Source organism: Canis aureus, chromosome 4 (genome assembly GCF_053574225.1).
Source record: "Canis aureus isolate CA01 chromosome 4, VMU_Caureus_v.1.0, whole genome shotgun sequence".
NCBI lineage: Eukaryota > Metazoa > Chordata > Mammalia > Carnivora > Canidae > Canis > Canis aureus.
This window is the reverse complement of record NC_135614.1, coordinates 5180387-5198861: the sequence shown is the minus strand read 5'-3', so window position 1 is coordinate 5198861 and position 18475 is coordinate 5180387. Positions and strand designations below refer to the sequence as shown.

General features: G+C 36.2%; 1 protein-coding gene across 4 annotated transcripts in view; it reads right to left on the bottom strand.

Moving 5' to 3' along the window:
• Positions 1-18475, bottom strand: part of ERO1B (endoplasmic reticulum oxidoreductase 1 beta) — a 108628-nt gene that overhangs the window by 18725 nt on the left and 71428 nt on the right. For all 4 annotated transcript variants that reach the window (XM_077894408.1, XM_077894404.1, XM_077894405.1 and 1 more), the window contains 5 exons: positions 14348-14389; positions 12319-12401; positions 7371-7444; positions 1011-1131; positions 830-876 (listed from right to left, as the gene is read on the bottom strand). In XM_077894408.1, coding sequence (XP_077750534.1) covers positions 830-876; positions 1011-1131; positions 7371-7444; positions 12319-12401; positions 14348-14389 — 367 coding nt within the window. The remainder of the gene's footprint in view (positions 1-829; positions 877-1010; positions 1132-7370; positions 7445-12318; positions 12402-14347; positions 14390-18475) is intronic.

The following is an 18475-nucleotide window of genomic DNA, read 5'->3' as shown; positions in this document are numbered from 1 at the left end:
CACTACAATGCAACAATTACACATTACATGAGGCCAGAGTTAAAATAGTCCTATCAAAACAATAAACTTCTGTTTAATGACACTGCAGTTTTTAAATTTAAACAAATTAGATAAAAATGTAACGTTTGACTTTGCACCAGCTGTATTTCACAAGCTCCACAGCCCAATGTAGCAAGTGGTAACCTTGGACAGTGCAGGTTTACAGTAGTGCTACAGGCAACTGCCTAAACTTCCTAAACTCCTCTACATCTGTAGGACTCAAATGTAGTACGTGGATCAGCCAGCATGCCAGTATTACCTGGGAGCTTGTTAGAATCTTGGACCTTACCCAATGGCCTACAGAATCAGCACCTGTATTTTCAACAAGGCTCGTAGGTAAACCATATGCATGCTCAAGCCTGAGAAGTATGTTATGAGCCACAGGTTCTCAAGCTTGTCTGCATACTGGAATCATCTGGATAGTCAAAAAAAAAAAAAAAAAAAAACACCAATGCTTGGGTCTAATCCCACAGATTCTGACTTAATGAGTATAAGATAGGCCCTGGGCATCAAAAATTTTAAGAGTTCTCCAGGAAACCCTATGATATATATGGATTACTCATAGGTTCAGATTTATTTCCCATAAAACTCTTACTGTATTTAGGGCCTGGCATATATCAGTAATTATATAAAACATGTAGAAATCTTGAGACTGAACTATAAACTAATCTTGCACTTTTGATCATTCAAATCAAGCAAAATATAAAATAGTTGAAAATTTACTCCAGTTTAGTTACAAAAACATTTTGTAAATAATCTCTAGAAGCCTGAAAATTTATGAAAAACCCACCTCGGCTAGGTGCCAGAGGATTTAAAGGACGATAAACAGAGCGAGGCCTGAAAAAGCAAGTGTGAAACTCAAACAAAATGGTTTGACTTTTTTATGTAATCCTTTCCCAGCAGAACCATACTGCCCTCCCTCCCACCTCCCTTTGGCCATTCCTCCTCCTTCCCCTGCCCCTTCCAGTTACTTGAAACAGTTTTCTTCATAGATGCTGTTCCATACTCTCCATGCAGAGGACCCTTTATAGCCAGTGTAACGCTCTGGGTTCAGCAACAGGTCTACATATTGAGCAGCTGGAGATCGCTCATCTGAACAAGAAACAGTTCGTAAAAACCAGTCACATGAAAGAAAAAAAAAAAAAACAGTCACATGTCACCAGTTATCTCAAATGTGATATTATACACAAACAGAACTACCAAAAGGTTAGAGAAAGGTTATGCTTTTCAAGTAATCTCCAACTTAAATGGTAGAGTGGTTAGCACACTTGTGCCTGTACTTGACCCAGGATAACTTATGCTTATGTGAGAGGAAAAAACAACTCCTCCCTTTCCTTCGGATACTCAGTGCTCTCTCAAGTAATAGAACACTCCTCCCCTTCTTAAAGGTATTTGTCATTCTTATGTTTTAACCACCCAGGATGGAAAAGACTTAACAGAATCATAACCTGTTTTTTTGTTTTTTTTTTAAATTTATGATAGTCACAGAGAGAGAGAGAGAGAGAGAGAGAGAGAGAGGCAGAGACATAGGCAGAGGGAGAAGCAGGCTCCATGCACTGGGAGGCCGACGTGGGATTCGATCCCGGGTCTCCAGTATCGCGCCCTGGGCCAAAGGCAGGCACCAAACCGCTGCGCCACCCAGGGATCCCCCATAACCTGTTCTAATACTTGATTTGATTTCTTCCTTGTGCATCCACCTACCTAAACACATGCTTGGAAACTTTTTTTAAGCATATACATACTATACTAAAAATATAGATTTTCCTACTGTTTTCTATTTCCAACTTATGAAATAAATGGCTCAATAACTTTGTGATTCAAATATGATCATAGACTTACACAATGCTCTAGTTTAAAAAATAGACATTTTATTTATTTTTTTATCACTATTAACATACAGAAGTGCTTTTTTCCCCTCTGAAGCCAATATACAGTAGGCACAACTTTAGGAACTTAAGACATTTAAAATTAAATATTTCTTTTTCTTTAAGATTTTATTTATTTGAGTGAGAGAGAGAGAGAGAGAGAGAGAATGAGTGGGGAGGAGCACAGGGGGAGGGAGAAGGAGAAAGAATCTGAAGCAGACTCCACACTGAGCACAGAGCCCCACACAGGGCCCCATCCCACAACTGTAAGATCACAACTTGAGTGGAAACCAAGAGTTGGACCCTTTACCAACTGAGTCACCCGGGAGTCCCTAAATAACCATTTTCTGTGTTGAAAGCCAAATGAGTGTTTACTAGATCTCCACTACTTGGACATTTTAATAGAGATCTCTGAGGAATACAAAAGATAAAAACAGTCTTAATTATTAAGGCTTACTTTGGTAGAAAGGGGAAATACATGCTTTCATACCTATAGAAAAATTATAATGACCATGCTTCACAAACGTATGAACATAATACATGGAAACTGAACCACTATTTATGTTGGCACAGATGTACTCTTTTGTGTGCTTCCTACCTTCTCGTGTCATGAGATTAAATCAATAGTATGCAGGCACCTGACTTAAAACAGTGGCCAAATACATCATTAAAATCTGGTCCCTCTTTTTTTCATTACTAATAATGTATTTTCCTGTCAGCCAACAACATTCATTGAGCAATCAGTGATCATAGGCTGAGGTTATGCATAACCATAAGAGGAACATGGCATCCTGATCCATACTTTCCAACAACTACTTGGCACTTTTGTAAGGAAGTACAAAGAATACAAAGCTAATTACAAGTTATCATTACTAAATCAGTTATACCTAACTTACAGACATAGAAACATGAATGGAAGAACAGTGGCTCTATTTCTAGCCCTAACATTATATAGATATTCTACAATACAAGTTAAGGCACGAAAACAGGTAATTTACAGACAGATGAACAGAAGCTGTCCAAGGACATGGATTGATTCAAGACTTAAAAGAAATAGTTAAAAAAAATCTTCATTAAAAAAAGATTCAAATTATAAAGTTAGTAAGAGTGTAGCTCTTAAAGTTCAAATAAAAGTTTTACAATTCACTAGTTACTCTTATATATTTTCAAAATATATTAGACTCATTTGCAAAATTGATTTGATTATATATAAGGTTTATAAATATTACACCTACCATAAACATATTAACTGGGGTATCAATGTCCAATGTGTAAAGAATATGTGTGTGCATGTAAGTTTACAGAGGTGTAGGGTCATCTATGAATGTACACATCAGACTAATATCAACCTCTTCACCCAACAATAGCAACTAACCAACCAATAAAGAAAACAAGATCCAGATATTAAAATATTTTTAAATCATTATACCTTAAGGAAGTGACAAATCACAAGAGTTCAATCAGTCCTATCAAAGCTTAATTTAAAACTTATATTCTCCAGCAGCCCAGGTGGCTCAGCGGTTTAACACCACCTTCAGCCCAGGGCCTGAGCTTGGAGACCCTGGATCAAGTCCCACGTCGGCCTCCCTGCATGGAGTCTGCTTCTCCCTCTGCCTGTGTCTCTGCTTCTCTCTCTCTGTGTCTCTCATGAATAAATAAGATCTTTATTAAAAATAAATAAAACTTATATTCTCAATGTCTTTAATGTGTATTCCCTTAACCAAAATTGCGTTGTTGTTTTTGCGTGGTTTTGAAAAATGCTAATACTTTTCCAAATCATGAAAAGGTGGGTCTTGTTAGCCTATAGAAGGGGTTAGCAAACTATGACCCACAGGCCAAATCTGGTGTGTGTACTCTTGGAAAGAAAGTTTTATGGGACCATAAGCCATGTTCATTTGCTGCTTTCACACAATTATGGCATAGTTGAGTAGTTGCAACAGAATCCAGACAGCCCACAAAGCCTAAAATATTTCCTATCTGTCCATTTGCAGAAGAAAATGTTTGTCAATCCCTGACCTACACTGACAAGAACTTCATGACATCTAGATAAGGAATGGAAGTGAGGGCAGCGGAGGGGGGGGTTGGCACAGGGGTAGGCATATACAGGTTGAGTTACCCCTACAAACACACCAGTGCTGGTACCCCTATCCTTCCCCTGGGGCCACCTGTGGCATAATTTTCATTAATTAGTCCATAAATTACAACTTCTTTCTATTTGCACAGCTATATCATTCATTTGGATAATGCTCTTTGGACCTTTGATCTGTCCTTCTCCCCAAAAGTTCTCTTTTTCCTCCCTTTATAAAGCTCTTCCAAAGCTGTTCTATTTGACCATGCTAACAATTCCCTAAGATTCAAAGAATTTCCACTGAATCAAAATACCTAATGCTGGGAATTCATCAATTTCAACTAATGATTTCTCTTCCTTTTCAAGTATATCTTTTTTCCTTTCCAACTGAATTCTTTAAAAGATTTTATTTTATTTATTCGTGAAAGAGAGAGAGAGAGACGCAAAGACACAGGCAGAGGGAGAAGCAGGCTCCATGCAGGGAGCCCGACATGGGACTCAAACCCGGGTCTCCAGGATCAGGCCCTGGGCTGAAGGCAGCGCTAAACCACTGAGCCACCTGGGCTGCCCCCAACTGAATTTTCTTTTCACTGTCTTAATTTAAGTGTTTTGAGCCATCTATGTTCTAGGATGCAAGACACTGCTTCCCGCTTCCCAACCCAAGTATCTCTTCAAACATAGCATAAGCCAATTTAGCATGCAGGCTTTTTGTTTATGGACACAGATAAAAAAAATACTGCTGTAGACTCAGGGTTGAGAATGCAACTCTCCATAACCAACTCTATCCCAGATTACTAGCAATGCATTGTTAAAATATAATTTACTCAAGTGAGGAGAATCTATAGTTTGTAAAGCTCCCAAGTAATTCTGATACACAGCCAGATCTGGAAACTACTATTTTAAACAATATTTTAAATTTCGTAATGAACATGTTTTAAGGGAAAAAAATAAAAGTAAACCTCTGTCATACTATTTAGATTATTTATGAACCAACAACTTCATTCAGCAAATATTTATTGAGCATATACTATGTCCAGGAACTGTTCTAGGTACTACGGATAAAGTAATGAACCAGAAAGACAAACCCCCATACCCTGAGGTAGCGGACAATCTAGTTGGAGCAGACAACAAACAGACAGACAAATAACCTGCCCCATACTCTGATAGTTCTCAGGGCTCTGAGAGCAGGCAGCAGTACCAACCATCAGAATGACAGTGGTTACTATTTTATACAGGGAGGTGACAGCAGGCTTCTCTGAGGAGGTGACCTTCCAGCAGAAACCTGAAGCAAAAGAAGCCATGCATAAAGACAATAGGAGCGATGACAAAACAGGAGTAGAGAAAGCAGCTTACCTTAAACTGGTAAATTATTTAAAAATCTACTATTTGATCTGCAAGGATCATCTTCCTTTCAAAGAAAGAACAACAAAATAGAGAACAGGGGTGTATAGATATATTCCAATAAGCTGGGGTGAATATTCTTTAGATTGTTTTAATCCAGTGGTTTTAGATAACGAAAATAAACAATGACTCTAAAGCTACTCTGACTTGTTTTTAAAATTGTATGTATAAATAATTGGGACACTTATGAATGTTACTACCCAGAGGAGTAGCAGTAATCCAACTGAGAAGAATAGCTTGTATGTTTGAGGACTATACAAAATATAAAAATAGTATACTAATTATTTTAATTATGTACTCCTAAAAATTTTAGGGGATGATTTTAATGTATATTATTACAGGACATCTCTTCCATTTTTAGAATATAAGAAGCTAATGTTAACATCGTTAATTAACATTATTTATATTAATGAGAGGTATCTGAGTACATCAATTTGATCATACCAAGTGATCCCTGCAACTGAGGAGCATTTTTTGTTAAATACCTATAAAACAAATATATATTCACATTGTTTACTCTAAGAGAAATATTCACAGACATTATTTTTTAATCTAAAAATCTGTTAACTAAGTGCTACTAAAAGTTTTTAATTTTAATCAAAGAATAGGTAAAATGAGAAGTTGGCAAGAAGTGACCATTTGTGTGGAACACTAAATATAATTAGAATGACAATCAAAGAGCAAATGAAAGAGTAAGCAGTGATGTCAATTCTTAACCTAAGTACAACAGCTTGCTTTAATGAAACCTGTGCCAATTCTAAATATCATAACAGGAGTATTTTATTAATTTTCCATCATTATATCCCGATAGCCAAAGAAACGATTTTTCAGATCTCTTGAAAATATCTTTGCTGGGGACACCTGGGTGGCTCAGATGGTTGAGCATCTGACTCTTGATTTAGGCTCAGGTCATGATCTCAGGGTCATGGTATCAAGTCCTGAGTCAGGTACCATGCTCAGTGCAGAGTCTGCCTAGGATTCTCTCTTTCTTCTTCCTTTACCTCTCCCTTTGCTCACACTCTCTAAATATATAAATAAGTAAATAAAATCATTTAAAAAAAGTTCTTGCTGAAACCATATAAACCATGGTGATAACATTCCACCTCCTGGCATCTTCTCAATTTGCTGTGCTATTATAGGAGCTCACTGTAACTTATTCCATTGTAGATTGGATTAATAGCACAATTCCACAGATGAATCTTCTAAAACTCTTTAGAAAGCCGTATGACTACTCTAGGTGCTTTCAGAACTCGGAGGAACTCCTGCTATCTCCATCTATGCATGCCAGAACCCCAATTCTTTTCCACCACCCACGATATAAAGGTAAAAAGTAAAGAGAGGCCAAATGAATGATTTAAGCCTATTTAGCACAATTCTTGGGAATATTCTCCTTAGATAAAAAATTCTGAGTCACTTTGATTACCTTCTGAGGTAAGAGTCATGGTAGTTAATGTTAAACAGTGCCCTCTCTTTGTACCATTCCAGTGGACTCTTGGAAAGGGGACTGGTTGTAGGAAAGTCAGATTAGAGTCCTCCCCAAAATTGCAAAGTGTCTTTATGTTAGTTTGTTGAGGCCTCCAGAAAATTTCAGCGTGAACATGTTTTTATGTTCACAGACCTAAAGTAGCTTAAAATAGAGGTCCACAGGAGATGGTGTGTCATGAGGTAAAAAAAATATAGGTATGGAATCCAGTCAGATCTGGAATTGAATCTTGTTTCAGCCTCTTGCTACTGTGTGATCCTAGGCAAGTTAGTCAGTTTCCTCAGATATGAAATTATACATACTTACTAAAATAACTGTAAAGATTAGAAATAATGTATTTAAGGCACTCAGGGACTGGAACATAAGCTCTCAATAGGTACCATTATGAATAATAGGATGCCCACTGCAACATCTAGTGTTTTCAAGTTATAACTGATTATATTTTCATTGATTTCAATTTCTTATGAAAGGATTAAGGTTAAAATAATTTAATTATGATAGTTTATTTTATTACCATCAAGTTCACAAAAGTGATCCTGTGAATCATCGTATCTTGCCCAGTCAATGAAAGCTTCTTTGCTTTGATTACTAGGGAAAGAAGGAATAAAAAAGAAAAATAATTAAATCTGAAGTTGAAAATGTTTACCCTCTATCTTGTATAATTAAAAACAGATAATCTGAGGTCATGTCTTTAGATAGCTCACAAATTCAATTAATTATGACATGAAGGAATAAGAAGTTATATGAAAAACATAGGTATTAACTTCCATGAAGGATTTCTATTTAACTATACTAAAACTATTATTAGCCCTAGTTCAATAATTACTTTAACTAGAAAATTAACTTACAAATATATATGAGATGTAGTTGAACATAAAAGTCAAGCTTGCCTTTTGAACTAACTTGGAAATTATAGTAAACATTTTTTTCTAAAGTAGAAGTTAAATTTACATTCATAATTCTTTTAACTTAAACTGCTTCTGTATTTACAGGACAAAAATACCAAAAACTACATTTCTAGAATCTTCTTTTCAATGTGGTATTCACTGGTAACACCAATGTCACTCTTATCATGGCATATCATTCATTTTCCATACTACCTCATATTTAACAAAATCTATAATCAAGATCTCTACTTAAAGAACTGATAAAGGAACAATACAGTCATTCAAATAAACTTTGTCCTACATCCATTTTAACCTATATTCAAACCTTCTCTATCTTAAATACATAATGGCAACATCTATAAGAGAACTATCCTTCTTTACACAATAGGAAAAAAACAAGGTAAAAAATTTGCGTACCAAGTATAAACCAGGTAGTTCCTAAATTGTTGCTGTCATAGCCAATAATTTACTTTGTATCTGAGAGACTGCTACATAACATAACCATGAGGACAAGTGTATAAGACTGGCTGCACTACATCAACTTTATCAATAAACATTTCCAATTTAATTCACATTGGGATTATTTTCCTCCTATGGGAATATTTAATTAACTTAATAAAAGTTAATGGAAATACTTGTATCATAGTTGACTCAGCTGGAATATAGGATGCCATAAAACAAGAATGCCTAAGTTCTAGTTATAGCTAAGATAAAACCTATTGTTATGTTTAGTTAGATAAGTCTTCTGTTGAAAATAGTCAACAACAAAGCAATTGTGACACATTCCTATTTTCTTGTTAATAATATGACTAACTTAGAGGGACTTTCTTCTTGAGCATCCTTATGTGATGATGCTTTGCTGTTTCATCCTAAACCCTGCTTGAAAGCCATGGCAGCAGGAGAGATAGGGAATGCTAATCTAACGCTAACAGAGCTGGCCCAGTTTGGCTTACAAATGAGTTAGAAGGAACCCAGTCCAGCTTTTCTGAAAGTCAGTTTGAAGATGGATGCCAAGCTACTTACATAAGAATTTCCTGGACTTACCCCAGGACTTCCTGTCAAGATGGCACTGTGAGTTAAAGTATTAGACTTCGAAGTAGAAATGCAGGAGCAGGAAAGAATGGGGTAGAGTGATTGCCAAAGGGCATGAGAAAACTTTTCAGCATGGTAGACAGGATAACTATCTTGATTATGCTGATTTTCATGAGTGTATACGTGTCAAAACATCAAAAGGTATAATATAAATAGGTGTAGTATACCTCATATCAAGTAAGCTTCAATAAAGCTGTTTAAGAATTACAGTGTCAATTGTTGGAGAAGTTGTAGAATGAGGAACTCTTGTACACTACTAGTGGCAATGTATTTTAGGAATCATTTTGGAAAACCACTTGGCAGCATTACTTAATTCTACTTCTAGGTATACTCTACACATAAATGCATACCAAAGAGACTACCAAATGTCCAACACAATATTTTATGAAATGGCTACAAAGTGGAAAACTTCAACTATCAATGATAGGATGGGAATATTCTGGTGCAGTCTTAACTATGGAATACTGTATCAATGAAAAAAGAATTAAATGCTACTACTAAGCTCAAGAACATGAATGACTCTCATGACATGATGTTGTTTTAATAAAATAAGCCTGGCACAAAAAAATTCATTCTACATTATTTCATTTATATAAACAGGCAAAATTAACCTCTGCTACTGGAATTTAAAATCATGGTTAACTTTGGACAGTGGTAATGGCCAGGAAAATACACAGCAATCTTTGCAGTAGCAAGTATATTGTTCTGAATGGTTGCTGCAAAGTTGGGTTCACTTTATAAAATTAAACTGATCTTTATGCTTAAGATTTGTATACTTTATCATATATTTGTGTTATACCTGAATTTGAAAGTCTAAAAAAATAACTTTTCTTCAACAAAATATCTATAAGCAAAATTGAAAGACAAGCCCTAACAACACATAGAGCCAAGAATTATACTGGATTATATTAAGAATGACTACAAATTAATAATAATTTAAAAGCACACATCGCTCCATCTCCACCCGCCCCCCACAACCTCCATGGAGAAACAACAACAAATACAAACAGGCACTTTACCCTAAACACTTATAATGACTTAAGGCCCAATCCCTTGACGATTTCTCTAATTATATTCTCTCCTGGGTAATCTCATTCAGGTTTATGGTTTTTAAATACCATATATTCACACATGACTCCCACATTTTCTCTCCCCTGAAATTGAGACTTGTGTATCCAACTACCTGCTCGACATCTCCAATTGGATGTCTTATAGGCAGCTCAAATGTAATGAGTCCAAGATTGAACTATAATTTTCCATCAAACTTGTCCCTCCTGTAAATAACTTCAGTTCAGTAAAAGGCAATTCCATTTTTCTGGTTCCAGATCTTGTAGTCATTCATAACTCCTATCTTTTTTCATACCTCACATCAAATCCTTCAGCAAATCCTGCCAGCTCTCTTCAAAATCTATCCAGAATCTCAGCATTTCTACTGCTATCACTCTAGCCTTAACGAGACCACCATTATGCCTTATCTGGATTACTACAATGATCACAGAAGATTTCCACAACATAACACCTGGTTCCCTCAATGCATTCTCTCAAAACCCTCCAATGACTTTTCATTCCATGCAGTTTAAAAGCAGTATTCATAATTGTCTTTAAGATCTCCATTCCACTCTACACCTGCCCCGAACCCTAGCATCTTCTGACTCTGTCTTCTACTACTTTGCCTCTGACCACTGTTCTGCAGCCACACTAGCCTTCTTGTGATTCCTCAAATAATCCAGGCACACTCCTGCCACGGCCTTTTTAATAACAATTAAACATGCCTAGAATACTCTTCCCCCAAGCAGCCATATTATGACCTATGCCTTCATAGGTATTTTGTTCAAATGTCCCAGTATCACTGAGACCTTCTTGCACCATCCACTTTAGAACAGTGCAACTTCCTTGTCCCTAGCCCCACCACTCCTAGACTTCTGTCACTCTTCTCTGCTCTTTTTCTCCTGAGCACTCATCATCACTTTACTTACTTCTCATATATTTTACTTATTTACTACCTATCTCAAAGAGAATTAAGCTTCACAAGAAAAAGAATTTGTCATGTACACTACATGTCTTATACTCCAGAACAGTGCTTGACATATTGTAGGCATTTATTGAATGAATGAGAAACACAAATATTCAATAAACAGATTAAAAAATGCTCAAACTCACTAGTAATCAACAAAATAAAAATTTAAAAATGAGATACTACTTCATATGCAAATATCATCAATTTTTGGCAAGGTTGCAGAGAACAAAACAAGTTCTCTGGAAAGCCATTTGGCAGTATCAAGAATAGATACATGTGGGCAATCCTAAGATTCAGCAATTTTACTAGTGTATGCCAAATTTCCTAGTGTACACCAAAAGAAATTATCAAGAGTGCTCACAGTAGCATAATTTGTGGAAGTAAAAAATTTGAATAATTCCAATGTCTACCAGTAGGGGAACAGATAAGTAAAATAGGGTATAATTATATGATAAAATCCATTCATCTGCTAAAGAATGAGACAAATCTCCAAGTTTTGACATGGATAGATCTAGAAAGAAAAATGTACAGTGTAAAAATAAAGTTGAAGAGTGTTAAATACAGTATTATATAAGGGAAAAATGAAATCATATATAAAATAAATATTATATGTATAATAAAAACAAAAGCATAAATGGGTATATAGCAAATTCATGATAGTAGTTACCTCTAAGAAGGAAAGAAGGTAGGATTGGGAAATAGGACACAGGGGATTTCAAATTTATCTTTTCTTAAAAACATGGTAGAGAAAGTTAACATCTATTCACTTGGAATAAAGGATAGCAAGTAGTTATTATATCATCTTTTCTACTTTTCTGTATTAAAATTTTTCTTCAATAAATAATAAACTGCTAACTTCATTAAGTCTTTAACAATTATAGTACACAAATGACAACCTAAACAAATAGGGAAATTAAAAAGAATATTAGTAATAATCCATTCCCTACTCCCAACTATAGACATACTCAGTCATTTCATAGTACATTATCTCAGACCACTAATGAAGTATGTTGGCCTCCAATCAGGTTTTTACTTAGAGCAAATAAGGAAAAATCAATAGGAAAAAAAAAATCTATGAAACTTAATAGTTATGGTAATCATAACTTTTCCTGTTCAAAATAGAACTTACAGATTGAATTACTATTTACAAAAGACTTAGAGGTTCAAGTTCCTTTTACTATAATAACCAGGAAGAATGGATTCATAAGCCCTGCTAGTTAAGCAATCTTCATTATTTTTACATTTTGATAAGGCTACTACTGATGATGCATCCTACAATTTAAGAACAAATCCACTAAGAGAAGGAAACAAAGCAATCATGGAATTTAGGATAAAGAATAACTTCTTTTTAAGAATGACTTGAAACTTTACTGTTTGTTTTATCAAAATCACATGAAAAACAGAAGATTTCTGATATAATATACTAAATATGAGAATGTTTTTTATACTACTGAAATAAAACTTGCCTTAATGTGCTGTTAATTGCTCCCAGTTTATTAGCTTGCTCACAATCTTCTAATTCTTTGGTATTGTTTGCCACTTTCGAATACTGAAAGGAAGTTCATTGTAAGTTTAGTAATAATATTACCTTTCTCTTTATTTCAAATTCAACTGGCAATCTGTCAGTGATGAGACAGATACATTCTATTATCAAGATCTCTCACTTATGTAAGAAATAAAAATCCAAATGAGTCGCAAATTTTCACCAACTAAATAAGACATTAAAAACAATTAGCACTGGTACGTTGGTGATGGTGTAAACCAAGAAAAGCCTCTTGGGAAAGTAATAAGACAATATTTACCTAGAGCTGTAAAAATGCAGAAACCCTTGAACCAGCAGTCTCACAACTGAAACTACATCCAGAGCAACATTTTTTTTTTCAGAGCAACATTTAAAAACAAAACCAAAAATAAGATACAATCACTTTAGAAAGATATTTGGTACTATCTCATCATGTTAAGAGATGCTAGTAAGGCTAGTAACCTTACTTCTAAATACCAATCTAGGAAAACTCTTTCATGTGTACATAACGAGACAAAGGACAAAAAGGCTAGTACATCACTGCTTGTAATAACAAAAAACTCAACACAACTGAAATGTCCATCAACAGAGGAAGAGCTAACCAATGATATACAATTGAATGCTACACAACTATTAAAATTAACAAAGCTACATGTATCAACAGAGACAAAATTTCAGAAGTACATAGAGTAGAAATAACTGAAAAAAATGTTTTTAACCTGAAGACATAAAAAATTATAATCTTAATGTTTTAAAACTTTGTATTAAAGGATCTATTCAGGGGTGCCTGGGTGGCTCAGTGGTTGAGCATCTGCCTTCAACTCAGGCCCTGATCCCAAGGGCCTGGATCAAGTCCTGAATTGGGCTTCCCACAGGGAGGCTCCTTCTTCCTCCATGTCTCTGCCTCTCTCTCTGTGTCTCTTATGAAAAAATAAATAAAATTTTTTTAAAAAAGGATATATCCATTATTTGTGGATACATGTGCAACAGAAGTAAGTATCACAGAAGGATGCACATCAATTTCAGAGAAGTAGCTGTCTTTGGGGAGGGAAGAAAAGGGAATGGGATTGGGAATGAATCCACAAGGGATTCCAAATGTCTCTAATACTTTATTTTATATTTGAAACAAATACAAATAAAAGAGAGTGAACAGAAACAAAGACCACACGGGGAGAAAACACAGAAAGAAAATGGGAGAGAGGAAGCAAAGGGAGAGGATATGATGATCTTTATCATGTGTACATGACAGAGAAAAAACTAGAAGTAAACTCTATCTAAAAACACACATAGCGGGATCCCTGGGTGGTGCAGCGGTTTGGCGCCTGCCTTTGATCCAGGGCATGATCCTGGAGGCCAGGGATCGAATCCCACGTCGGGCTCCCGGTGCATGGAGCCTGCTTCTCCCTCTGCCTGTGTCTTTGCCCCCCTCTCTCTCTCTCTCTCTCTCTGTGACTATCATAAATAAATAAAAATAAATAAATAAAAAATAAAAACACACGTAGCTAAGTAAAATTATGGCCTGCTTATAAGAGCAAAAGCATTAAAAAAAAAATAAGAGGAAAAGAGTAATCTCTAAAAAAGGAATATTTTAATGCCCTTTAAAAGTATTACACTCAAAATACCCTGATAACTGTTTATACAATATAATCCTGAATATGACAGGTGGACTAGTTGAAACACAAGACAAAAAAATACATGCATGATAAAACACCCGTTGCATAGGCCATCTGACACTAGTTACACCAGGATATTCTTCTAGTGAAAACAGAATTGAAAAGAAGTTACATCATTTAACTGTAAAAAGCATACAAGGTCTCTGCTTGCTGCAAGAATCAAAAGGTTGGGACTCTGGGGCAAAATGTGCCCATTCCAACCTAACCACAGTACAGTTCTCTTCCAAAAACCCTGTCAAGCAGTAAATAGGAAGTTTCACAATGTAAAGCAAAAACATTCAAGGAAGAAAAGTGACTCACCTTATTAGAACTCCCAGCTTTAATTCCGACTGGAATTTTGCTCTTAAAAGAATAACAAGAAAAATTTAGAAAGTGATCTTCATTTTTTTTGAGATTTCTTCACAAATTAGTAATGCCATTGCCCAAATACAAAGACTATTTTATTCTATGATGAAAAAAGTGAATATTTTTTAATGAATATTTAAATTCTATTTTCATTCTACCTCAAGATACAGGGTAAAGAATTATAGCAATTTACAGACTTGTAAACCATAGTTTAGCAAACTGACTAACACACACACAGAGTGTCAAAATCAGATAATTTAAACCTTCAATGCAGTATTGAATAGTTTACATAATTTTTAGATTAAAAAAAAAACTGACAAAAATCACTTTTTCCATAAACTCTCTTACCCCAGAAACAGAAGCTTTAAAATTTTTCAAAGTTCTTTGAAATAGTTTATGCTCAATCTTAATTTCTGCCCTAAATTGACATTTAAAGTAAAAGCAGTTTGGGATTCAAATGGAAAGAATTAGTTCTTTGGTCCATAGGATTCACCTAGAGTTTCTAGATAGATAATCAGGGTTTACTAATAAAAAATTCACATGTAGATCCAACTTGCTTTTCTACAAAGCCAATAATTAATTTTAGGCTTTAATAAACAAATCTAGAAATCATGACAGCTGGTTTATCAAATATAATTTTAAACAAAAATCATATCTGAAAGTAGAAAATCACAGGTTGAACCTCTGACCAGTCCAGGGGACTGATTTCTAACATCTGAATCTGTTGTACAGCAAATTACCTATTAAAATATTTTCATGTTTCCATGATAAATTTTAACATAAGTAAATTTAACCAAGTTTTCAGAATAAATATCTTCCTGTCAGGTAGAAGAATATAAGTAATAATAATAAGAGATATTTCCCTAATCATTAAAAAGATTAACAGATTAAAATGCTACTTGCTGCCAGTATTTTATCATTTCAGTGTTTGCTAGTATTTCTAACAGAAGGCAGAAGAGAGAAGACATAAAACTCAAGTCAAATCTGGCAGCCAAGCACCCTGAATTTAAAACATGGAATCAATACTAAAGTGACTGCTGGCTGCACTGTGTCCTCTGGCTAGCAGAGTATAATGAGCTAAAATCAAAATCCTTAGCAGCTTTTTTTTTTAAAGTTTGATGCTAAATGCAATAACCTGACTTAAGCAAATCTTAATAACAAGTCGTTTAGAAATACTGGGGTAGCGCAGCCTGGGTGGCTCAGCGGTTTAGCACCGCCTTCAGCCCAGAGCATGATCCTGGAGTCCCAGGATCTAGTCCCACATCGGGCTCCCTGCATAGAGCCCGCTTCTCCCTCTGTTTCTCTCTCTCTCTCTCTCACGAATAAATAAATAAGATCTTTAAAACTAAATAAATAGTATTTTTAAAAAATTGAAATACTGGGGTAGGCTTCACAGATGATTGTCATGAAAAACATGTAACAATCACAAAAGGGAATTATTAGAAGTAATGATAAATGTAAAACTAATGACTAAAAATCAACCATGAAATAAATCTAGCTGGGATTGAGGGTGGGAAGATGGCAGTGTAGGAGGGCCCTAGGCTCACCTCATCCCATGGATACAACTAGATAACATTTTTATCCACAAATAATCCAGAAAAACACCCAAAGACTCATAGAACAAACTCCACAACTAAGGGTAGAGAAGAGGCCACATCGAATTGGGTAGGAAGGTTGGAGATGCAGTTGGGAATGAAACAGGCTGTGGCTATCCACAGTCAGGAGCCAGAGGCACAGAGAAGGGTGACACAGACTATCACACTTGCATGGGGAAGACAAAGCCCCGTAACTTGTGGCTTTGAAAGCCAGAGGGTCCAAATTTCATGAGTTCCTACAACCAGTGGGACTTGAAGCCCGGAATTTTAAAAAGCAGCAGCTCCACTCTGGGAGAGCCTATAAGGTATTAGGAAGTACAGCTCCTGCCCTTAAAAAAGACAGCATGACAAAAAGCCCAGGTAGTTACAGCACTGAAGCATCAATTTGGAAAACGCTGAGGGCATATGGGAGAGAAACTTATTATTCTCAGAGCATGTCCAGAGACGCAGGGATCATAGGAAGACCCCTCTAGGAACAACGGAGGATGCCGGTGCCCTTTCTCTCACCCCTGACCCCACATAAACATAAAGGCAGCTACAGGAACCAGGACTATGCAACCCTCCCCACCTAAATTGTTTACACTGAGCCCCACCCACCCACACTTGGGCAGATCCCCTTTTCAACACATTTGCCTCCATTCTGGCTGCAGATTCCCTCCTCCAGAAGGCCAGTGTAAACATCACCAACTCATCTTCTCTTGACCCACATGTTTTGCAGGGCCTCGGTCAGGGCAGCTGTGGGCCCTGAGAAGCTCAAGGGCACACCCTGTTAAAACTGGTACCGTACCCTCTCAGCCTCCCATCCACCAGTGCAGGCAACCAGTCTCATTTCACAGACCAGCACACACTTTGTTAAAATGTGTTGCACCCCAGCAGGGGACCAAACACTGCCCACAACAGGCTAAGTAAGCCTCTGTAGACAACTAGACTACAGAAGGTGGCCAGGACACGATAGCAGAGCATATGCAACACACAGAGGAGACACTCCCTCAGGTGCCAGGTTATGGAGAACAGGGAACAACTGCACTGCAGGGCACTAGAGGACCTCTTCTTCATAAGGTCATTACCCTCAAAAGGAGGACGCAGTGCTGACTTTCCTAACACAGAGAAACATACAGAGAATTAGACAAAAGGAGGAGACAGAGTATTATGTCCCAATGAAAGAACAGGACAAAAATCACAGCAAGAGACCAAAGTGAGATGTATATAAGTAATATGATTGAGAGAGAATTTTTTTAAAGATTTTTTATTTATTCATTTATGATAGACATAGACAGAGAGAGAGAGAGAGAGAGGCAGAGAGAGAAGCAGCAGGCTCCATGCCGGGAGCCCGACGTGGGACTCGATCCCGGGACTCCAGGATCGCGCCCTGGGCCAAAGGCAGGCGCCAAACCACTGAGCCACCCAGGGATCCCCAATTGAGAGAGAATTTAATGTAATGATCATAAACATACTCACTGAACTTAAGAGTGGAGGACATCAGTGAGACTCTCAACACAGAGAGAAAAAAAGAATGCATCAGAGATGAAGAGCACAATAAATGAAATTAAAAATACACTAAATGGAATAAATAGCAGGCGAGATGAAACAGGCAAATGAATTAACCTGGAAGACAGAGTAATGGAAAATATTCAAACTGAGTATATGAGAGGGAAAAAAAAATTATACAAAACAAGACTAGACTTAGGGAACTCAGTGACTCCATCAAGTATAATCACATTCAAATTACAGGGATCCTGGAAGAAGAAAGAGAAAAGAGAGCAGAAATTTTATTTGAAGAAATAATAGCTAAAAACTTCCTGAATCTGGGGAAGGAAATCAATATTGAGATCCAGGAGGCAAAGAGATCCCCCGACAAAACCAACCCAACATGATTCACACCAAGTCACACAGTAATTAAAATGGCAAAAAGTAGTAATAAAGAAAAAATTTTAAAAGCAGCAAGAGAAAAGAAAACCACTACATACAAGGGGAAATCCCATAAAGCTGATTTTTCAGCAGAAATTTTGTAGGCCAGAAGAAAGTGGCAAGATATATTCAAAGTGCTGAAAAGAAAAATTTGCAGCCAAGAATACAATATCCAGCAAGGCTATCATTCAGAATAGAAGGAAAGACAAAGAGTTTCTCAAACAAAAACTAAAGGAATTTATGACCACTACATCAGTGGTCATACTACACACTACAACAAATGTTGAAGGGGACTCTTTGAGTGGAAAGAAGAGACCATAAATAAAATATGAAAAGTGGGAAACACAAAAGCAATAAAAATAAGTATATCTGTAGATATCAGTCAAGAGATTCACAAAGGATATAAAATATGACACCCATATACCTAAAATCTCGGGCAGAAAGGAATAAAGAATGGGTTCAAATTTAAGTGACCATCAATTTAATAGACTGTTACATGCAGAAGATGTTATGTACAAACCTAACGGTAACCACAAATCAAAAACCAGCAACAGATATGCAAACAATAAAAAGAAAGGAA